Source organism: Nerophis ophidion, linkage group LG02, assembly GCF_033978795.1.
Source record: "Nerophis ophidion isolate RoL-2023_Sa linkage group LG02, RoL_Noph_v1.0, whole genome shotgun sequence".
Taxonomy (NCBI): domain Eukaryota; kingdom Metazoa; phylum Chordata; class Actinopteri; order Syngnathiformes; family Syngnathidae; genus Nerophis; species Nerophis ophidion.
Genome location: NC_084612.1, coordinates 22,948,803 through 22,973,224, shown reverse-complemented (window position 1 = coordinate 22,973,224; position 24,422 = coordinate 22,948,803). Strand labels below are relative to the sequence as shown.

The 24,422-nt window shown below is 42.4% G+C and overlaps 2 protein-coding genes across 6 annotated transcripts in view; both read left to right on the top strand.

Annotated features, from left to right (window-relative positions):
- The window catches only part of LOC133538029 (dimethyladenosine transferase 2, mitochondrial-like), a 22,683-nt gene extending 22,485 nt beyond the window's left edge, over nucleotides 1-198 (top strand). For both annotated transcript variants that reach the window (XM_061879284.1, XM_061879275.1), the window contains exon 10: nucleotides 1-198. This exon is cut by the window's left edge and continues 516 nt beyond it. The gene's annotated coding sequence lies outside the window, so the exon portion shown is untranslated.
- A 390-nt stretch (nucleotides 199-588) lies between these two features.
- The window catches only part of LOC133538009 (consortin-like), a 37,003-nt gene continuing 13,169 nt past the window's right edge, over nucleotides 589-24,422 (top strand). The window contains exons 1-8 of one of the 4 annotated variants that reach the window (XM_061879242.1): nucleotides 671-828; nucleotides 7,228-7,386; nucleotides 7,511-7,840; nucleotides 16,220-16,794; nucleotides 19,388-19,418; nucleotides 19,951-20,037; nucleotides 23,424-23,505; nucleotides 23,913-23,934. In XM_061879242.1, coding sequence (XP_061735226.1) covers nucleotides 7,374-7,386; nucleotides 7,511-7,840; nucleotides 16,220-16,794; nucleotides 19,388-19,418; nucleotides 19,951-20,037; nucleotides 23,424-23,505; nucleotides 23,913-23,934 — 1,140 coding nt within the window. In that variant the 5' untranslated portion in view covers nucleotides 671-828; nucleotides 7,228-7,373. Of the gene's footprint in view, nucleotides 829-7,227; nucleotides 7,387-7,510; nucleotides 7,841-16,219; nucleotides 16,795-19,387; nucleotides 19,419-19,950; nucleotides 20,038-23,423; nucleotides 23,506-23,912; nucleotides 23,935-24,422 lie in introns of all 4 variants that reach the window. The other 3 variants (XM_061879252.1, XM_061879235.1, XM_061879262.1) reach the window with 3 other exon arrangements.

Sequence of the window (24,422 nt, the reverse complement as noted above, 5' to 3'; positions counted from 1 at the left end):
TTTGATATGTATTGTCTTTATTTAATTGTACGCCAAATAAAGTTTTATTTGGTCGGGAAAGGTAATGCAACTTTCAAGCAGATTGTTTAATACACCACTCTTTTGTATTTTCTGAGTAGATAAACATGTTTTCTCATACAATTTTTGACATGGAAATAATATATTATAAATGAAATAAACAGTTTTGATTAATTTGAAGTTTGTTTAGAACACTTTTAAGAACTGAACCAAATCCTGAAAATGACAAGTATCAGGATTGTACTTTGACTTAGACTTCCTCTTTATTGTCATTCAAATTTGAACTTTACAGTACAGATAAGAATGCAATTTCGTTGTAGTGCAGGATAAAAGAGCAATAAGGTGCAGATATAGATTTACTGTACAGATAAAAATATAGCACTTTAGCATATGCATCCACGTTTACGGATATGTTATATATTCTTTTGCGCTAGTAAATTGCAACCAAATTTCGAAAAAAGCATCAAATTACAAATATAAATGCACATGCAGTATTTGTAAGATGTATTGTCCTCCCTGTAATAAAATGTTCAGGATTGTACGCGGTGAGATTTTCTCTACGCAATGACAACGTGAAGCCTGGAGATGACGACAAAGACACTCTGTAATGTCGACGGCAACAGCGCCCCTATTGGTCGACGGCTGTCACTGCCACAACATCGTCAAGCAAGGTGTCACTCGAGACGCCAGAGGTTGACAGCCTGTCACCTTTTCGCCAACCTTGCCAGTGGCAGCCAAAGTTGCTGTTGGATCACCTTACCAGTGATGACCAAGCAGCCTGTTTTGGAGTTAACAATAAGTAAGGCAAAGGTAAAGCATGAGAATATCACGGCCGACAAAAGGTTCTCTGTGGTGGTGTGAGCAGATGTGGACGGTATCGGCATGCTAACGTTAGCAGTTGACGGGAGCTCCATTTGTAATTGAGCAGTTATTGGAAAATGTCTTGAAATATGGTAACACATTGTTTTAGTGAGCACGTTTTTAGAACTGATAATGTTACGGTACTGCTCATTAGTGTAACGTAAACGACATTTTCTTTTTTTACATGTAGCATGTTTAGCTAGCTGACACCTTTTAAACGGCTCACCTTGTTAGCATCACATGAGCTAAGTGGGTGCTCGCTGTCACCGAGCGTACAAGTCTTACTGAACCGACTAGAGAGCTGGGTTTACTGCACACCCTGGGCTTACATTGATGTGAACAGATCTAGCGATAAACAGACTAACGGACACTTCTTTAGGTACACCTGAACTATCAAGAGCTAATGCAAAAGCTGAATCAAAGATGGTGTCTTTGCAAACAGAAAGTATTGTAATATTTTGTTTTGATTGATGGCGGCTGTACATCACTGCAGCACCTCTCAAATAATGTATCATTTTCTTAGTGAGAGTGTCACTTTTATAGTGTTTACTTTGGCTCACCCTTTAAGTGTTGCTAATAAAGGTACTGAAGAGTACTAGCTGAGAGTGTGTATACTGTAGTCCAGTGGTTCTCAACCTTTTTTCAGTGATGTACCCCCTGTGAATATGTTTTTAATTCAAGTACCCTCTTATCAGAGCAAAGCATTTTTGGTTAAAACAAAGGAAAAAAGAAGTAAAATACAGCACTATGCCATCAGTTTCGGATTTATTAAATTGTATAACAGTGCAAAATATTGCTCATTTGTAGTGGTCTTTCTTGAACTATTTGGAGAAAAAGATATATAAATAACTAAAAACTTGTTGGAAAAAAAAGTGATTCAGTTATAAATAAAGATTTCTACACATAGAAGTAATAGCTTAAAAGTGCCTTCTTTGGGGATTTTAATAGAGATCCATCTGGATTCATGAACTTAATTCTAAACATTTCTTCACAAAAAAATAAATCTTTAACATCAATATTTACGGAACATGTCCATAAAAAAATCTAGCTGTCAACACTGAATATTGCATTGTTGTACTTTTTTTCACAGTTTATAAACTTACATTCATATTTTGTTGAAGTATTATTCAATAAATATATTTATAAGGACTTTTGAATTGTTGCTATTTTTAGAATATTTAAAAAAAATCTCACGTACCCCTTGGCATACCTTCAAGTACCTACACGTACCCCCATTTGGGAACCACTGCTGCAGTCCAGGGGTGTCCAAAGGTTTCCCTCTGTAGACTGCACACTTGCAAAATCAAAGCATGCGGAGGCCTTTTTTAAATTTACCTTTAGGGCTCCCCTCAAGTTTGGCCTAAGTCATAATTAAAAAAAAAAAAGTCTTATATATATATATATACCGGTATATAGATAGATATGTGTATATATGTTCGTGTGTAAATATATGTGTGTACATATATATGTATGTCTATATGTATATATATGTATGGGTATGTATGTGTGTGCAAACCCTGTTTCCATATGAGTTGTCCATCCATCCATTTCCTACCACTTTTTCCCTTTGGGGTCGCGGGGGGCGCTGGTGCCTATAAATAATATATGGGTTGTACTTGTATAGCGCTTTTCTACCTTCAAGGTACTCAAAGCGCTTTGACACTACTTCCACATTTACCCATTCACACACTGATGGAGGGAGCTGCCATGCAAGGCGCTAACCATCAGGAGCAAGGGTGAAGTGTCTTGCTCAAGGACACAACGGACGTGACGGGGCTGATACTAGGTGGGGATTGAACCAGGGACCCTCGGGTTGCGCACGGCCACTCTTCCCACTGCGCCGCGCCGTCCCCTATCTTAGCTACAATCAGGCGGAAGGCGGTGTACACCCTGGACAAGTCTGTTCGATGTAAATATAAACGGAATATAATGATTTGCAAATCCTTTTCAACCCGTACTCAATTGAATGCGCTACAAAGACAAGATATTTGATGTTCAAACTCAGAAACTTTATTTTTTTTCAAATAATAATTAACTTTGAATTTCATGGCTGCAAAACGTGCCAAAGCAGTTGGGAAAGGGCATGGTCACCACTGTGTTACATCACCTTTTCTTTTAACAACACTCAATAAACATCTGGGAACTGAGGAAACTAATTGTTGAAGCTTTAAAAGTGGAATTGTTTCCCATACTTGTTTTAAATGGGTTATAAATGGGCTGTACTTGTATAGCGCTTTTCTACTTTTATGAGCTTGTATAGCGCTTTTCTACTTTTATGAGCTTCAGTCGTTAAACAGTCCTGGGTCTCCGCTGTTGTATTTTACGCTTCATAATGCGCCACACATTTTCGATGGGAGACAGGTCTGGACTGCAGGTGGGCCAGGAAAGTACCTGTACTCTTTTTTAACGAAGCCACGCTGTTGTAACACGTGCTGAATGTGGCTTGGCATTGTCTTGCTGAAATAAGCAGGGGCGTCCATGAAAAAGACGGCGCTTAGATGGCAGCATTTGTTGTTCCAAAACCTTTAATGACCTTTCAGCATTAATGGTGCCTTCACAGTTGTGTAAGTTACCCATGCCTTGGGCACTAATGCACCCCCATACCATCACAGATGCTGGCTTTGGAACTTTGCGTCGATAACAGTCTGGATGGTTCGCTTCCCCTTTAGTCCGTACGACACAAATTTCGAATATTTCACCCAAAAATCTGAAATGTGGACTCGTCAGACCACAGAACACTTTTCCACTCTGCATCAGTCCATCTTAGATGATCTCGGGCCCAGAGAAGCCGGCGGCGTTTCTGGATGTTCTTGATGAACGGCTTTTGCTTTGCATAGTAGAACTTTAACTTGCACTTACAGATGTAGCGACAAACTTTATTTAGTGACAGTGGTTTTCTGAAGTCTTCCTGAGTCAATGTGGTGATATCCTTTAGAGATTGATGTGGGTTTTTGATACAGTGCTGTCTGAGGGATCGAAGGTCACGGTCATTCAATGTTGGTTTCCGGCCATGCCGCTTACGTGGAGTGATTTCTCCAGATTCTCTGAACCTTTTGATGATATTATGGACCGTATATGTTGGAATCCCTAAATTTCTTGCAATTGCACTTTGAGAAACGTTGTTCTTAAACTGTTTGACTATTTGCTCACGCAGTTGTGGACAAAGGGGTGCACATTTTTTCGGAAGCTGTTTTAATACGCAATCATGGCACCCACCTGTTCCCAATTAGCCTGCACACCTGTTGGATGTTCCAAATAAGTGTTTGATGAGCATTCCTCAACTTTATCCGTATTTATTGCCACCTTTCCCAACTTCTTTGTCACGTGTTGCTGGCATCAAATTCTAAAGTTAATGATTATTTGCAAAAAATAAACGTTTATCAGTTTGAACATCAAATATCTTGTCTTTGTAGCATTTTCAACTGAATATAGGATGAAAATGATTTGCAAATCATTGTATTCTGTTTATATTTACATCTAACACAATTTCCCAACTTATATGGAAACGGGGTTTGTATTCATTTCAACACCTAAGTCTCTAAATCCACTTTAGATCTATATGTCCTTTATAAGTTTGTGTTTGTTTGTTTTATGACTTTTTTTTGTAAAAAAAACAACATTTTTAAAAACTCTTACAAACACAGAGAATATACAATATTTTCCCCCAAAAAAATTCTAAATGTAATTTTGCTTTGAAACAATTGGGCCAATGAGTAGGTCAACCAACATTGATTTAAATGTATTATTATTTTTTGAGCAATGACAGATTTAAAGTAAAACCTGCCTGCCTTAAAGTCAAAACTGCCTGCATGGCAGCTTTATCTTATTAGAGTCAACATTGCAGCCATTTCTCGTTACATTTCACCTGTTTGCTTTTTTTCCAACTTTTTTAAATAATTTTTTTGTTTAGTTGTACACTTGTATTAGTGGAATGTGCCGCGGGGCGTTAAAAAATTAGCTTCGGGCCGCAAATTGTGCACGACGCCACACTTTGGACACCCCTGCTATAGTCTTAAGTCTGTCCATATTTTAGATGTTTATATTGTCAGTCCAAAGTCTGCGGGCTTGTCTCTTTGTTTCTTCCTATCCTCTGTGCTGATTAGCTCGTTCCATTTCACATGTCTTTCATTATTTATGGAACTCTGTGGAGAAAGAGTTGGTTGTTGTGTGGAACAGACAGCTCTGTGGGGGACTGACAGATGAGGGTACTGTTGATGAAAAAAAAAACATGAGCCACATACAGTAAGTAATGCATCAATGAAACAAGGGTTAGAGGTTGTCATTCATCAAGGGAGCAACTAGGAAAATGTGCCTTCACGCCCATATGTGTAAGATTTATATGCAATCTAAAGGCACATCTTATGTGTATGACCATGATTCATGGATTTAATTTACTTAGATTGCTTGTATTTTGCAATCATTTTTGGACATTTGGCAACCAAAGTAAGCATAAGTTGTTTTAATTTGGGACCTAAGCAAGGGTTTTGGAAACAATATTATACTCAAAAAGAAAACCTTAAAAGTGTGAACATAGCCTGAGAACCGCAATTGTAATTTGTTGTACAGCGGGTGAAAAGTTTCACAAAGTGTAATTTGGTCAATAATAATTGAAAGAGAGCAGAATGTACACTGCAAAGGCATCATGTTTAGTATCAATGTGAAGAGACCCACCTCCTTGATACACACTTAAATAGACCCTCCCCTGTTATGTCTGATCCAAGGCCAAGTAGTTTACTACTACTTCACAGTGGTTAGTAGCTATTAAAGCAGCTGGGGAAAAATTCAAGTGCACTACTGTATTTAGCTGCAACCAGCAGAGGTGCGCTGTTGATTCAGTCGCAACTAGTTTGCTGGCAGTAAGTCGGACACGTTTCCAGTGAGGGTTGGACTCCGCCAAGGCTGTCCTTTGTCACCGATTCTGTTCATAACTTTCATGGACAGAATTTCTAGGCGCAGCCAAGGCGTTGAGGGGATCCGGTTTGGTGGCCACGGGATTAGGTCTCTGCTTTTTGCAGATGATGTAGTCCTGATGGCTTCATCTGGCCGGGATCTTCAGCGCTCACTGGATCGGTTCGCAGCCGAGTGTGAAGCGACCGGAATGAGAATCAGCACCTCCAAGTCCGAGTCCATGGTTCTCGCCCGGAAAAGGGTGGAGTGCCATCTCCGGGTTGGGGAGGAGACCCTGCCCCAAGTGGAGGAGTTCAAGTACCTAGGAGTCTTGTTCACGAGTGGGGGAAAAGTGGATCGTGAGATGCGGCGTCTTCAGTACTGCGGACGTTGTATCGATCCGTTGTGGTGAAGAAGGAGCTGAGCCGGAAGGCAAAGCTCTCAATTTACCGGTCGATCTACGTTCCCATCCTCACCTATGATCATGAGCTTTGGTCATGACCGAAAGGATAAGATCACGGGTATAGGCGGCCGAAATGAGTTTCCTCCGCCGGGTGGCGGGGCTCTCCCTTAGAGATAGGGTGAGAAGCTCTGCCATCCGGGAGGAGCTCAACGTAAAGCCGCTGCTCCTCCACATCAAGAGGAGCCAGATGAGGTGGTTCAGGCATCTGGTCAGGATGCCACCCGAACGCCTCCCTAGGGAGGTGTTTAGGGCACGTCCAGCTGGTAGGAGGACACGGGGAAGACCCAGGACACGTTGGGAAGACTATGTCTCCCGGCTGGCCTGGGAACGCCTCGGGATCCCCCGGGAAGAGCTCGACGAAGTGGCTGGAGAGAGGGAAGTCTGGTCTTCCCTGCTTAGGCTGCTGCCCCCGCGACCCGATCTTGGATAAGCGGAAGATGATGGATGGATGGATAGTTTGCTGTTTGAAGAAGTTCAAAACACCCATCGTCACTAATCTGCTATGAGTGTTTGAGCTTTTGATTGATCATTTTTTTTTTTTACCATTGTCGATTTACGAAATTTGGTCAATTACTGGTTAACTTCTTGTTGCACTTTGATGACAGTTAAGGTTAAAAAAAGTTGCTTGCAGAGTTAAAGGGGCTGTTTGCAGCCCGTGAATGCTTAGATTAATGGGTTGTTTTTTTTCTTTTAAGGTTGTGATAGTATTTGGGGTTGCTAAAGACCTATTGTTCCGTATGAATGTGGAATGGCTGTTTTGGGGCTACATTGTCAAGCAAACAGATTTGTTAAGATTTTGTGTAATACAAATGTGCAGGACAAACGATGCAGTGTTCTAGTGTTCTAATACTTGTACAGGTCTTGGTTGTTGTTGTGTTTGCACTTTTGTGTTTGATTTTATCTCTGTGCTGGTGTTCATAGGATTGTCCCTTGTAGGTCTGAAGGATTTGTTTGGCAAACCAGGAATGATGTCAAACCTCTTTTCTGCTCTTACCTAGACTGATGGAGGGAATCTGACTATTCTGCATTAACAGCGCTCATAGCTGGCATTTTCTGTCTTCTTATCTCTGCTAACTGGAAGAAGACTTTGTCTAATTGGTCCCACAGTAAGTGGAAAGTTCAAAGGTTGTGAGGGTGGAGCTTGATGGATCATGGTGGTGAGTGCCAGACTTTTAAAACTACTTTGTTTATTCTTTCAATGTTTTACTTGTATGGAGTCAATATATTACACTACAGTACTCAATCATCATTTTTGTGTGTTATTTCCTTCCCTTTCTAAAGGTCAGTTGGACTACGAAGCCAGAATAATGTCACAAGTAATGGCGGGTGGGGTTGAGCATTGTGACAATAACACGCCACACCCAGATATTTTGGCTTCCCAAAACCTCAACGAGACTCAGACTGAACATTCTTCAGCTTTACAAAATGAATTTGGAGGCGGTGCGTTTTTCAACAACAACCAGGAGGCAGAGAAAGAGCGATACCAAGAAGAAGAAGAGGACATTGATGAAGTGATGAAGGACGAGGAGGAAGAATCTGAGGCATCAAGTTGCCTACTTAACTGCCAGTCCCCAGATACTCCCATGACTGACTCCTCCTATTCAGAAACAGGTACATAGCAGTCCACTCTACAATATTGAGGCACACTGCCAAACAGTGAGCACAGAAAACGTGACTAATATGTCCTTCCAGGATTACATGTTTTTTTTTTTGTGATTGTTGCGGCCTAAAATGTCTGAATTCGCGACAGCTTTTTCAATAACACTGAATGCAAATTTTATGAATTTGTTATCAATGTTTAAAGTGTTCTTTGTAAACTTAACTGAAAGAGCACATGATTTCAACACAAAATTGCAACAAAAAAAAAATACTATATTGACATTTTTACTCGTGTTATACCACACAGACTTTAATTAAAGTAGATACTAGATCACAGTACAAGCACAAACTCTGAGGTCATTGCCAAATCTTTAATATGTTATAATAGGCCCGGGCCATATGGCCAAAAATAAAATCTCAGAATTTTTCACAAAAAAATCGATTTCTGATTTTTTTCCCTACTTTTTAAAGAAACCATTTAATACACTCCTCTCTGAGCTGCCACCTTATCGTGGTAGAGGAGTTTGCGTATCCAATTATCCTAGGAGCTATGTTGTCCGGGGGCTTTATGCCCCCTGGTAGGGTCTCCCAAGGCAAACAGGTTCTAGGTGAGGGATCAGACAAAGAGCAGCTCGAAGACCTCTATGAAGAAGATAAAATATGGACCCAGATTTCCCTCGCCCGGACGCGGGTCACCGGGGCCCCCCTCTGGAGCCAGGCCCGGAGGTGGGGCACGATGGCGAGCGCCTGGTGGCCGGGCCTGTTCCCATGGGGCCCGGCCGGGCACAGCCCGAAGAGGCAACGTGGGTCACCCCTCCAATGGGCTGCCCACCCATAACAGGGGCCATAGAGGTCGGGTGCAATGTGAGCTGGGCGGCAGCCGAAGGCAGGGCACTTGGCGGTCCGATCCTCGGCTACAGAAGCTAGCTCTTGGGACGTGGAACGTCACCTCACTGGGGGGGAAAGAGCCTGAGCTAGTGCGCGAAGTGGAGAAGTTCCGGCTGGATATAGTCGGACTCACTTCGACGCACAGCAAGGGCTCTGGAACCTCTTCTCTCGAGATGGACTGGACCCTCTTCCACTCTGGCGTTGCCGACAGTGAGAGGCGATGGGCTGGGGTGGCAATTCTGGTTGCCCCCCGGCTTAAAGCCTGCACGTTGGAGTTCAACCCAGTGGACGAAAGGGTAGCCTCCCTCCGCCTTCAGGTGGGGGGACGGGTCCTGACTGTTGTTTGTGCTCACGCACCAAACGGCAGTTCAGAGTACCCACCCTTTTTGGGTACACTCGAGGGAGTACTGGAAAGTGCTCCCCCGGGTGATTCCCTTGTCCTACTGGGGGACTTCAACGCTCATGTTGGCAACGACAGTGAAACCTGGAGAGGCGTGATTGGGAAGAATGGCCGCCCGGATCCGAACCAGAGTGGTGTTTTGTTATTGGACTTTTGTGCTCGTTACAATTTGTCCATTACAAACACCATGTTCAAACATAAGGGTGTCCATATGTGCACTTGGCACCAGGACACCCTAGGCCGCAGTTCCATGATCGACTTTGTAGTTGTGTCATCGGATTTGCGGCCTTATGTTTTGGACACTCGAGTGAAGAGAGGGGAGGAGCTTTCTACCAATCACCACCTGGTGGTGAGTTGGCCGCGATGGTGGGGGAGGATGCCGGACCGACCTGGCAGGCCCAAACGCATTGTGAGGGTCTGCTGGGAACGTCTGGCAGAGTCTCCTGTCAGAGAAAGTTTCAATTCCCACCTCCGGAAGAACTTTGAACATGTCACGAGGGAGGTGCTGGACATTGAGTCCGAGTGGACCATGTTCCGCACCTCTATTGTCGAAGCGGCTGATCGTAGCTGTGGCCGCAAGGTAGTTGGTGCCTGTCGGGGCGGCAATCCTAAAACCCCTTGGTGGACACCAGCGGTGAGGGATGCCGTCAAGCTGAAGAAGGAGTCCTATCGGGTCCTTTTGGCTCATAGGACTCCAGAGGGAGTGGACAGGTACCGACAGGCCAAGCGGTGTGCGGCTTCAGCGGTCGCTGAGGCAAAAACTCGGACATGGGAGGAGTTCGGGGAAGCCATGGAAAACGACTTCCGGACGGCTTCGAAGCGATTCTGGCTACGCTGGATAGTCGAACCTCGGATTCAGGAGGAACAGTGTGGTTTTCATCCTGGTCGTGGAACTGTGGACCAGCTCTATACTCTCGGCAGGGTTCTTGAGGGTGCATGGGAGTTTGCCCAACCAGTCTACATGTGCTTTGTGGACTTGGAGAAGGCATTCGACCGTGTCCCTCGGGAAGTCCTGTGGGGAGTGCTCAGAGAGTATGGGGTACCGAACTGTCTTATTGTGGCAGTCCGCTCCCTGTATGATCAGTGCCAGAGCTTGGTCCGCATTGCTGGCAGTAAGTCGGACACATTTCCAGTGAGGGTTGGACTCCGCCAAGGCTGTCCTTTGTCACCGATTCTGTTCATAACTTTTATGGACAGAATTTCTAGGCGCAGTCAAGGCATTGAGGGGTTCCGGTTTGGTGATCGCAGGATTAGGTCTCTGCTTTTATCAGATGATGTGGTCCTGATGGCTTCATCTGACCAGGATCTTCAGCTCTCACTGGATCGGTTTGCAGCCGAGTGTGAAGCGACCGGAATGAGAATCAGCACCTCCAAGTCCGAGTCCATGGTTCTCGCCCGGAAAAGGGTGGAGTGCCATCTCCGGGTTGGGGAGGAGCCCCTGCCCCAAGTGGAGGAGTTCAAGTACCTAGGAGTCTTGTTCACGAGTGGGGGAAGAGTGGATCGTGCGATTGACAGGCGGATCAGTGCGGCGTCTTCAGTAATGCGGACGTTGTATCGATCCGTTGTGGTGAAGAAGGAGCTGAGCCGGAAGGCAAAGCTCTCAATTTACCGGTCGATCTACGTTCCCATCCTCACCTATGGTCTTGAGCTTTGGGTCACGACCGAAAGGATAAGATCACGGGTACAAGCGGCCGAAATGAGTTTCCTCCGCCGTGTGTTGGGGCTCTCCTTTAGAGATAGGGTGAGAAGCTCTGCCATCCGGGAGGAGCTCAAAGTAAAGCCGCTGCTCCTCCACATCGAGAGGAGCCAGATGAGGTGGTTCGGGCATCTGGTCAGGATGCCACCCGAACGCCTCCCTAGGGAGGTGTTTAGGGCACGTCCAACCGGTAGGAGGCCACGGGGAAGACCCAGGACACGTTGGGAAGACTATGTCTCTCTGCTGGCCTGGGAACGCCTCGGGATCCCCCGGGAAGAGCTAGACGAAGTGGCTGGGGAAAGGGAAGCCTGGGTTTCCCTGCTTAGGCTGTTGCCCCCGCGACCCGACCTCGGATAAGCGGAAGAAGATGGATGGATGGATGGATGGATGGCATTTAATACAAATGACATAATTAATTCAAAACAATTTTTTCTTTTGTTTAATCAGAAACCAGAAGTTTGAAATGACACAGCATACTCTGCATCTTACTCTAGGCAAATTATAATTTGAATAATGTTGTTGTTTTTACAATACATATGAACTTGAACTTGTATTTTCAAAGAATTAAATTATGAGCTTCCCCTGGAAAGCAATACTTCTGTCTTGAATAAAATACTTCTGTTAACAAAAGTGTAGCATTGCATATTATTGCATGCAAAAAAAAATCCAACACTGAGATTAATCAAATGAAAACTTCTGTCTTGAATAAAATACTCTTGTAAATATAAATGTGGTATTATACATTGAGAAGACTATTTAATAGTTTTAGTAAGTGGATAACGGCAGACCTTTTTTTTTCACAAAATTTGTGTGCAGAGCGACTGCTTCAATGATTGCCCTGTGCCTTGTGCTTCTTTTTCATCATACATACCTGGTATAAATGATTTCACCACAGTCAGATGCCTTTCAACTGGAGTTCTGTTTGTTGTTGCGGTTTTGTGCTGCTGGCGTTTTTAAAACTCATAAAAACTTTGCACCGTGCAGTCATTTGTTCCACACCTGTTGCCGCAAAATCAAAGTACGGACACTTATTTTCTTTGGAACAAACGTCTCGCACAGTGCAAAAATTTGTTGGGCAAGTATCGAATAAAAAGTAGCACACTTTTGAACACAGATTTTAACCCTTTATTTAGCATTTTGATCCTAAAATAAATCCATCAGAATTTAATCAAACTAAAGTAAAATTTCCACCTATCTGTACAGCATGTTTGAAATAAACTTAAATTATAACTATAACCAAATAGACAAGCGATTGACGCAGAAGTGTCACTAATCACGCTGTGCGCGTTGAAAGCTGTGTGTATTTCTCCCTCCTGCATCATGCGCAGAGTGGATGGGGTCTGGAACCCCGAGCTCACACACTCATTCTTCCAACACAGAAGAAACAAGGTCTTAGTTGGAGGAGCTTGTCAGTAAAAGATGTTTTTTCACCACCTAAAAACATCCACCCATCCATTTTCTAACGCTTGTCCCTTTCGAGGTCATGGAGGGTGCTGGAGCCTATTTCAACTGCATTCGGGCGGGAGGTGGGGTACACCTTGGACAAGTCGCCACCTCATCGTAGGAAATATTGAACAATAAATCAATAATTAAAGTGACAAACCTGTCATCCAAACAGTACTCTGTTTGTTGACAAGATCATACAGCCATGGAAGCACATTCAATCTAAATATTAAGCAGAGGTAAAACAAACAAACAAAAAGAAGATTGGAGATAATATTTGACTTTTCTTATATTATTTTCAAGGCTTTTGTTTTTCTTATATCCAAACACCTCCTAAATTGGAATTATTTTATGCAAAACCTACTTTTCTTACTTGTTAGTACCTGTTTTTGTGTATTTGCGATCCCCATTAGTCCGGAAAATTTAAAATAAGTACAACTTAGGGATGTTCTTTGTTTAATTAAGCATTGCAATAGGCCTTATAATGGCATTGTGCATGAGAGCACAAGTGTACAATGGGTGTTAATATTGAAATTGTGATGTTTAAGACATTTCATAGTGCTCCTAAATTGTTCCCTGTGCTACAAACAATTTTCTCTGCGACTATGTTTTTTCATTTAGCTAAGCTGAAGGTGAAAAAGCTAACCAGACTGCCCTGATTAGCTATGTTTTTAATCTCCACTAAGAACGTAAGGGGGAGAAAAAGGGCTACAAAATCTCATGGGGGCAAGAGGAGAATTTAATAAAATATATACATTTTATGAATCATGTGCTACAGAAAACTCAAATGTATCGATAAAATCAGTATATCGCTCAGGCCTAGGTTATAACTAATAATTGTAATACTAAATTGTAATCATGGAAAGAAACACTACCAAAGGCTTCCTTATTGTCCGTTGTCTCCTCTGCCGTCCACAAGTTGCAAACATTCTCTATGTATGTTTTACACAAGAAAAGTGTTTGTCCATTTAAAACATTTATTTATGTTCTGACATATTTACCCCCGCACGTTAAGAGCATTTGTGAACTGTTGAGAGCGATCTATAGTGGTAATTTTTGTTAGTAATTGAGCGACAATGGAAGATTATCATCACATATCTCCATCACGTAAATGGTGCTACTTGGGGAACTCAGTTCTTAATTGTTTGTAATTGTCGTATCAAAGATGGGATAAACACATGTTAAACATATGAATTCATTTAAACTCAAAAGTAAATGTTTCATTACTACATTACCCAGAAGGCTTAGCGGTGTAGGCAGGAACAGGAAGTAGATCTGAGCTACTCGGGATTGTGCCATTTCAGCAATAAAGAGCGAATATCTTTTTATCCATTGTTGTTTCTGCTTCGTCTACACAAGAAACAAACATATATTTTGATTTGACAGTTGATGTGCCTGTTTGAGTGCCGATCGAGACAAATTTGATTAAAATGTGAGTGTAAATGTTGTCTGGCTCTCTGTGTTGGCACTGCGATGAGGTGGCGATTTGTCCAGGGTGTATGCCGCCTTCCGTCCGATTGTAGCTGAGATAGGCTCCAGCGCCCCCCGCGACTCCGAAGGAAATAAGCGGTAAAAAATGGATCGATGGATGGAAAATGAAGATTTGCCAAAACGTGCGGGGAAGTTGCGAGTTTTGGACAAAGTTGTAAGGCCGTGCATAATTTGTAGGGATCGATTGAATTTGCGTGAAATGGCATGATCGCAATATTTCAGGATCCTGTAGGGACGGCAGATTAAGGCCATGTCCACAAAAACATGGAACGTTTCAAAAACATACTTGGAGTTAAAACTATCTCCATCTACATAAGTGTTGTTGGAAAACTGTCTGTCTACCAACAAACACATACACTTGCTGTCATGCACATTTTGTCCAATCAGAAGCCTGAAAAAAGTAGCAATAGCTTGTTTATTTTGATATACTAAACGTGCAATGACATGTACATTATCTTTAAAACCAGCCTGCATGTACACAGAACCCTGGGAACATCGTTAAAAGAGTGAATGCATGTGCCGCTGAAACCCAACACTCATAGAATTACCATTTGTTTAGCAACATGGTCATGCCATGTTCAGCAACATGGTGATGTACTACATGTGCAGTGAAGTGTACATTATTTCTGAAATCAGCATGCACTAATGAGCCAAAAAAACCTGTTTTAGCCGTGTACACGCATACGCTAAGCGGAAAGTTTTGGAACTCTACACTTTGGGCCGCGTTTGCAAAAGTTTGCGTTTTTAAAGACAGTCTGCGTGTGGACAAGAGGCCTAAATGCAGAAATAAGTATATGCGTTTATTAAGTATCCGTGTTCGTGTAGACATGGTCTCAGGTGTAACCAAACAAAAAATATAAAGAGTTTTCTCTTATCAAACACTATGCCAGCTCTTTTTAAATGGAACACTTAATCCTTCAGACACATCCTTGTTGTGTCATATGTTCACACCCTCACATCACTGGGCAAGAAGGCACTATTTTAGTGTTACCAAAGTACAATAACATATATTTACCAAGCGGTAGAGAATGGATGTGATGGATATTACTGTAAAATTATAAATTTTTTAAATTAGAGTATACTGTGATGAGGTGGCGACTTGTCTAGGGTGTACCCCGCCTTCTTCCGCCCGATTGTAGCTGAGGTAGGCACCAGCGACACCAAAGGGAATAAGCGGTAGAAATGGATGGATGGGTGGATGGAGAGTATACTGTGATGAGTTGGCGACTTGTCCAGGGTGTACGACGCCTTCTTCCGCCCGATTGTAGCTGAGATAGGCACCACCGCCCCCCACGATCCCAAAAGGAATAAGCGGTAGAAAATGGATGGATGGAAATTAGAGTATATACATTTGATTAATTTCAATAATGAGTTACATGCTACATATTTTTTAGGATTATTCTTGTGCTTGTTAACTTTGACAGCCCTAATTTTAACATGCATGTTCACCACCCACAGCATTTCTTATCATGTTCAATGAATAGGAAGCCATTACCTATATTTGTGCGGCACAATAAAAATAGTTGTCAGGCCTGAGCATTGGCGCACAAAGAATGATGGCATATAGATAGATAGATAGATAGATAGATGGATAGATAGTACTTTATTGATTCCGTGAATGCGTGGGTTCCCTCCGGGTACTCCGGCTTCCTCCCACTTCCAAAGACATGCACCTGGGGATAGATGATTGGCAACACTAAATTGGCCCTAGTGTGTGAATGTGAGTGTGAATGTTGTCTGTCTATCTGTGTTGGCTCTGCGATGAGGTGGCGACTTGTCCAGGGTGTACCCCGCCTTCCAGTAGCAGTGTACAGAGTTGATATCAATCAAACAGTAAAAAGTAAGTAATGGGGTTACAATGAAAACAAAATAGAAAAATATTACAATAAGAAAATAAAAATAAAAAGCAACAATGAGAATTAAAATATAATAGTAAAATAAGAATATAATAAGAGAGACTAGGCAGTAGTGACCATGTTATGAAAACGTATTGCACTGTTATTGTTTTGCATACCCTGTCATCCTAGTACCCCTCGCCCCCCTCACCAGAGAGGAGTTGTACAGTCTAATAGCGTGTGGGACAAAGGAGTTTTTGAGTCTATTAGTCCTGCACTTGGGATGAAGCAGTCTATAACTGAACAGGCTCCTCTGGCTACTGATAACGCAATGCAGAGGGTGACTGGGATATGGGAGTCAACAAAAGATAACAGTGATGCATCCTGGGAAAACGGAGAAAAGAAGCATGCAGTTGTGGCTTTCAGAGGATACATCCCCTGAATTGTGACACAGCTACAATTTTGTAGAAGTGCTAAGAAATACGGTCAAAAATATATCTTCCAGTCGTGACTTATAAAATCAACTCACATAAAGAGACAACAATAAGTCCCACACGCTTGTAAAGAGACAACTTTTAAATAGTGTATTGCAAGTTATCCTTTTTTAACACTTTATTTGTCCTTCTTTACTCCAATAGGAAGCATATTGGAGAATCTTTTCAGTCCTGGTACAAGTCCAGAACCTGCATCCCCGGTCATCCAAGAGAAATCATCTCCCATCAGCCCTTTGGAAGTGGGTCAGAGTGAAGTAAACTTCGGTGGCTTTAACGTTGAACCTCTTGCCTCCAGCACATCAGGAGTAACCTTCACCACAGGTCCTGTGCTCTCTACTCATATATCTTTAACCTCAGACACTGGGCTGAGCTGCACTGATGGACAAGCGCTTGTCTCACTTACATCCACTTCAGAACCTCTCACAAACTTTACTCTGCTCTGCGAAAGACTTCCATGTACCATCGGGTCTGCTAACATGACATCCACCTCTAGGTCCAATACTTCCATTACCTCTATTAATCAAACAATCATGCCCCTCACCTTCATCACCAAGCACACAGAGTCTTCATCCTCTACTGGACCTCTACCCTCAGAAAACAATACTTCCTTTCTAGTGCCCACTTGCTGCACTACAAGGCTCACCTCTCCTCTAATGGACTCTCTGGAGCAGCTGGCCCATAGAGGCGATGATGCTCGCCTTCCACTCGACCTACACCAGGTAAGCGGTCTCTCTTGTCTACCAGCATCATCTTTTAAACATGCACTTCACAGTCAGCAGGAAATTTTTCAAACAAGATATTCCTTCTGATATAGGGAATTTCATAATAGGGCAGGGGTGGCCAACCAGACAGAGACTAAGAGCCACTTTTTTTTACTGTGTTACTGCAAAGAGCCACATCTGACACATGGGCACACATGAACATCCCTCCATCCCTTCCACACGCACATAAACACTCACACATACACACACATGCACGCACACACACACACACACACACAGACCTCTGCTCAGCCGAATTTATCTGAGTGCTTTGTACATTTTTGGAGAAACTGTTTCTGCTTTTCTGCCTGACTTTTCAAAGTGGCCAACTTGTGCTTGCGAAGTTCTGTCCGTTTGGACAGAACTTCTGCTCGTTGTTAGCATGGAGTGAGCTAAAGTGACGCTAAAGATTTGAAGCTTTGAAATGCGCTAATGACGCCTGACATATAATAATAATAATAATAATAACTTAGATTTCTATCGCGCTTTTCCAAACACTCAAAGCGCTCACAGAGAAGTGGGACTCAACAGTCATTCACACCTGGTGGTGGTAAGCTACAGCAGTAGCCACAGCTGCCCTGGGGTAGACTGACGGAAGCGTGGCTGCCAGTTTGCGCCTACGGCAGAATGGCTTGCCATTACATTCAACCAAAATATATAAACTTTCCCACTCTGTTAAAAATGTCCCGTGTTCTTCTTCATATTTTGGTTTTGCTGTGCTTTTTTACCCTGCCATTTTGAGTGCGAACTTGTCACAAATTGTTTACGACTGTGATGTCACGCACATGCACGTTTGAAGTCACTCAAACCGGATTCTTCTTCTTATGTTAGACTGACCATACATTCTCCTTTACCTGGACATGTCCTCTTTTGCGGGGCTGTCCGGGCGGGGTTTCTTAAATGCCTCACATGTCCGTCATTTTGAGTTACGTTGCGTGTATTTTCAATGTACATCCAGGGTCAAGAACGGGTTGAAAACAAAACTAATTGTGGAGGCGAGCGCACACAGCAGCATTTGTGAGGGAGGGGAGAGCGAGAGAGAGAGAGATGTGGAGAGACAGACAGGCTACAAGAGAGATATGTGGAGAGACAGACAGGACAAAAAATAGAGATGCCGAAATGTAAATGCAACTTCACGGTCCTGGCCGTCGCACATGGGAAGCAGAATGCATTGTGTGCAAAGCAGGAAGGTATATATCTGTGGCAAATAAAGATCTACAAGCCAATATCTATACTACAAAGCACAAAACAGCTGTGCAAGGCGAGAGCTCGTCTGCTCTGTTTTGTTGAAATATAATTAACTTGTGTAAGGCATTATTTATGTTTACATTGTATACAAGAGGTTATTTGGAATATTTCTAAATTCATGAATGAAGAGGCCGGCGTTTTGTTGCAACTTTGTGACTTTATTTGTGTCTTGCACGCAGCCATCCACCAAGCTACTTCGCACCTGCACCCACTCAGTGTTACCACTCCCTCACCTCTCTCGCCCACCCACTCACTGATGTCACTCACCTCACATGCTGTCATATCTTAAAGGGCCACACACACACATACACTACTCTCATAACAGAGTTAAGTGCCGCATGAAACCAGCCAAAGAGCCGCATGAAATAGGGGGTTATAAAGGCACAGCGTACATTTTTTTTGCCTTTGTGAGACTTAATCATGCAGTAATTCAACTCCAATGCTAGTACAAGCTCCAACGCCGACAGCAGTACACTGATTAACTTAATATGATTTGCAATGATCCGGCACCTAATAAGTGAAGTGAAGTGAAGTGAATTATATTTATATAGCGCTTTTCTCTAGTGACTCAAAGCGCTTTACATAGTGAAACCCAAATCTAAGTTACATTTTAAACCAGTGTGGGTGGCACTGGAAGCAGGTGGGTAACGTGTCTTGCCCAAGGACACAACAGCAGTGACTAGGATGGCAGAAGCGGGAATCGAACCTGCAACCCTCAAGTTGCTGGCACGGCCACTCTACCAACCGAGCTATGCCGCCCCACGAACATAAGGGTTTGGTGGAGGAACACAAGGCTTGTTGACTTATTGTTCTTAATTTGCAATGCAATATTTTCATTGTGCAAGATATGTGTGAACATAGATTTATTTGGTTTTGCTTTTATTGCCCATAGATCACTCTAAAAACGATGTACTGGTCCTTTAAGTAGGAATGTGACAGCTTTTTGCATCCTCTCTCTCTCTCTTGCGCGTGTGCGCACACACACACACATGCACACACACACACACACACACACACACACACACACACACACACACACACACACACACACACACACTCTTGTTCTGTGATCAGCTGAGTTACATAAAAGCGACACTGACACTAGCTGAGGAGAGGTAGATGTCCTCTAGTGGCATCTTCCCTTTTTGTACTGAGTAGTTGCTCTTTGTTCCTCCCATGAACGTTGCCTTTTTGACTTAAGCTCATTTTCCATCGCCGAGTTTAATCTTTCAATTTTACTGTGCTGTTTTTGTATCAACTACAAAAAATGTTTGTTGTTAAATAATCCTATCTTCTCCTGCAGATTGCTGAGGCCTCTGTCTTGCATGAAGATTGTATCCTTATCATGGTGTAAACAAAAGAGCTTATTAGTTTGCTAATTTATAATATAGTTGTGCAATATGTGTGCAAACATGTGTTTTTATAAAACTATTGGTTTGGTTGGACATCAGTTTATGTTTAACAGTTACCAAAGAAAAATTCTTCCGCTTGACATTGTGTCAGAAAACGGCAAAGTGCAACACTTTCACTTCCAAAGGTGTCTGCAAACAAAAAGAATGTGACAATTTTGAAAATTCAGACATGATTATAACGGTCAAAGACAAGGGGACGCTTGCTAATCTATTCCATGTGTGAATAGAGAAGGCTGGTTGGAGAGAGCGAAGCATGTCAAAGGAGGATTGTATTATGGCTCGTTGCTCATATACATAAACATGAGCGCTTCGTCCTCCTTTCCTTCCAACACTTTCGCTTTGTTCTCCCGTGTTTTCTCATGTATAAAGTTATGTCCAGAAACTTAAAATAACGTACATACTTAAACATTACTGCATTGCCCATCTTGTTTGTCCTTTAACTTGTGCTCTTCAGACCAGCTGGCTTTAAGGTGTATCCAGCTGGAGAGGCTCTATCACCAGAGAGTTTTGGACAACCTCAATGCTCTTCAGCAACAGTGGGGTAAAAATGCACACACACACACACACAGCATCTGTCTGTCTGTTCATATATCTATGTATCTACCTGCAGTGTCAATGCAAGAAGGCAAGGGATACCATTTGCCCCCTAGTTCTGATAATTACTGTACAAACCCTGTTTCCATGAGTCGGTAAATTGTGTTAGATGTAAATATAAACGGAATACAATGATTTGCAAATCATTTTCAACCCATATTCAATTGAATGCACTACAAAGAAAATATATTTGATGTTCAAACTCATAAACTTTTTTTTTTTTGCAAATAATAATTAACTTAGAATTTCATGGCTGCAACACGTGCCAAAGTAGTTGGGAAAGGACATGTTCACCACTGTGTTACATCACTTTTTCTTTTAACAACACTCAATAAACGTTTGGGAACTGAGAAAACTAATCGTTGAAGCTCTTGTTTTTATGTAGAGCTTCAGTCGTTCAACAGTCCGGGTCTCCGCTGTCGTATTTTACGCTTCATAATGCGCCACATATTTTTGATGGGAGACAGGTCTGGACTGCAGGCAGGCCAGAAAACTACCCGCACTCTTCTTTTACAAAGCCACGCTGTTGTAACACTTGTCTTGCCGAAATAAGCAGGGGTATCCATGATAACATTGCTTGGATGACAACAAACAAACCTGTATGAACCTTTCAGCATTAATGGTGCCTTCACAAATGTGTAAATTACCCATGCCTTGGGCACTAATACACCCCCATACCATCACAGATGCAGGCTTTTGAACTTTGCGCCTATAACAATCAGAATGTTTATTTTCCTCTTTGTTCTGTAGGACATCGCATCCCCTGTTTCCAAATATAATTTGAAATGTGGACTCATCAGACCACAGAACACCTTTCCACTTTCCATCAGTCCATCTTAGGGGAGCTCGGGCCCAGCCATGCCGGCGGCGTTTCAGGATATTGTTGATAAATCAATCAATCAATCAATGTTTACTTATATAGCCCTAAATCACTAGTGTCTCAAAGGGCTGCACAAACCACTACGACATCCTCGGTAGGCCCACATAAGGGCAAGGAAAACTCACACCCAGTGGGACGTCGGTGACATTGATGACTATGAGAACCTTGGACAATGATGACTATGAGAACCTTGGAGAGTAGGAAAGCAATGGATGTCGAGCGGGTCTAACATGATACTGTGAAAGTTCAATCCATAATGGATCCAACACAGTCGCAAGAGTCCAGTCCAAAGCGGATCCAACACAGCAGCGAGAGTCCCGTTCACAGCGGAGCCAGCAGGAAAACATCCCAAGCGGAGGCGGATCAGCAGCGCAGAGATGTCCCCAGCCGATACACAGGCAAGCAGTACATGGCCACCGGATCGGACCGGACCCCCTCCACAAGGGAGAGTGGGACATAGGAGAAAAAGAAAAGAAACGGCGGATCAACTGGTCGAAAAGGGGAGTCTATTTAAAGGCTAGAGTATACAAATGAGTTTTAAGGTGAGACTTAAATGCTTCTACTGAGGTGGCATCTCGAACTTTTACCGGGAGGGCATTCCAGAGTACTGGAGCGCGAAATGAAAATGCTCTGTAGCCCGCAGACTTTTTTTGGGCTTTGGGAATCACTAATAAGCCGGAGTCCTTTGAACGCAGATTTCTTGCTGGGACATATGGTACAATACAATCGGCAAGATAGGATGGAGCTAGACCGTGTAGTATTTTATACGTAAGTAGTAAAACCTTAAAGTCACATCTTAAGTGCACAGGAAGCCAGTGCAGGTGAGCCAGTACAGGCGTAATGTGATCAAACTTTCTTGTTCTTGTCAAAAGTCTAGCAGCCGCATTTTGTACCAACTGTAATCTTTTAATGCTAGACATGGGGAGACCCGAAAATAATACGTTACAGTAATCGAGACGAGACGTAACAAACGCATGGATAATGATCTCAGCGTCTTTAGTGGACAGAATGGAGCGAATTTTAGCGATATTACGGAAGATGAAAGAAGGCCGTTTTAGTAACGCTTTTAATGTGTGACTCAAAGGAGAGAGTTGTGTCAAAGATAACACCCAGATTCTTTACTGTGTCGCCTTGTTTAATTGTTTGGTTGTCAAATGTTAGAGTTGTATCATTAAATAGAGGTCGGTGTCTAGCAGGACCGATAATCAGCATTTCCGTTTTTTTGGCGTTGAGTTGCAAAAAGTTAGCGGACATCCATTGTTTAATTTCATTAAGACACGCCTCCAGCTGACTACAATCCGGCGTGTTGGTCAGCTTTAGGGGCATGTAGAGTTGGGTGTCATCAGCATAACAGTGAAAGCTAATACCGTATTTGCGTATGATGTCACCTAGCGGCAGCATGTAGATGCTGAAGAGTGCAGGGCCAAGGACCGAACCCTGGGGAACTCCACACGTTACCTTAACGTAGTCCGAGGTCACATTGTTATGGGAGACGCACTGCATCCTATCAGTAAGATAAGAGTTAAACCAAGACAGGGCTAAGTCTGACATACCAATTCGTATACCATTCAAATGGGTTTGGCTTTGCATAGTAGAGTTTTAACATGCACTTACAGATGTAGCCACCAACTGTAGTTACTGACAGTGATTTTATGAAGTGTTCCTGAGCCCATGTGGTGATATCCTTTACACACTGATTTCAGTTTTTGATGCAGTACCGCCTGAGGGATCAAAAGTCCGTAATATCATCGCGTACGTTCAGTGATTTCTCTAGATTCTCTGAACTTTTTGATGATTTTACGGACCGTAGATGGTAAAATCCCTAAATTCCTTGCAATAGCTCGTTGAGAAATGTTGTTCTAAAACTGTTTAACAATTTGCTTACAAAGTTGTGACCCTCACCCCATCCTTGTTTGTAAATTACTTAGCATTTCATGGAAGCTGCTTTTATACCCAATCATGGCACCCACCTGTTCCCAATTAGCCTGCACACCTGTGGGATGTTCCATACAAGTGGTTGATGAGCATTCCTCAACTTTATCAGTATTTATTGCAACCTTTCCCAACTTCTTTGTCACGTGTTGCTGGCATCAAATTCTAAAGTTAATGATTATTTGCAAAAAAAAAAATGTTTATCAGTTTGAACATCAAATATGTTGTCTTTGTAGCATATTCAACTGAATATAGGTTGAAAATGATTTGCAAATCATTGTATTCCGTTTATATTTACATCTAACACAATTTGTATTTTTGCTGTCTGCTACATGCTTATATGCTTTAATGCATTCCAGAAAGCACTTTTTATTTTGTCGATCGCTCTAGCCTAACCACTAAAACCCCAGTCTCCTCTAACTGGTCTATTTTCATCAGTCAAAGCCTATGTTTAGAGTAAAGCAAATGTCGTTTTTTTTTTTTGTAATGATACCATGTATTTTTCTGTGCTTTTTTGATAGAGAGTCAGTGTATGAGAACCTCCAGCAGTCTGGAAGCCCGACATCTGGACACTCTGAGAGACATCTGCCAGACACACACTCGGTCAGTGCGTGTTACTCTTTGTTTACACTGTTAATGTAGTTAAAGTTCATGCCAAGGTAAAGAAACCACATTGAACATGCTAATGAGATAAAACAATCATTCAGTAAACCACGTTGGCATTGTTATAATGTTTACTTGAAAGTCATTTCGTGTGTTGCACAGTGTTGCGGCATGCATGTTGCGTGTGGTGAGTATTGAATTAAAGGTTTAAAGAAATATGGTTTTCACCCTACTTGACTCTCACTCTTTCACAGTTACACACCTAGCCACGTTGTAATAGCCTGAGAAATATTCCCAGACTATTATTAGAACGGGAGAGTAAAGAATAATCGCCTGTGTGTCACGTCTTCATTTACATAAATGTAGAATGTACTCACAATGTTGTTTTGTCTGTTTCCTCATTATAGACCATGTGCTGCAGATGTTGCGGTAAGACACTCTGTATTTTCTCTTTCGTTGTATATGATAGGACGAATGTGCATGCTCGTAGAATGAGGTGTGTGACGTTTTAGTTTGGATCCAAGAAACTAATGCCCATCATTGGATCGAATTGGGGCTGATATTTGCCTTTTTTAACGGATCTTTACTGCAGCTGTGTCTCAATGTTTACATGACTAAAGATTGTACACAAGTGCAAGATTCTTTCAAATGCACAGGAAAAAATGCCTCTCTTAAAAGGAGTAAAAAAAACAAAAAACTAAGCAAATTAATTTTGCTTGTAATTGGCAAAAAAATCTGCCTATGGAACAAGTCAAAATTGTCTTGGTAAGATGTTTTGTTTTTTAAATTAGACATATTTAAGTTTTAAAAACTTAAATTTATTTTTGAAATTAGCAATTAAAATGTATGGTTAGCAATACTTACTAGTATTGCGAAGTTTTTTTTCTTACACCAAACTTGTCATGCTCAAAAGTAGT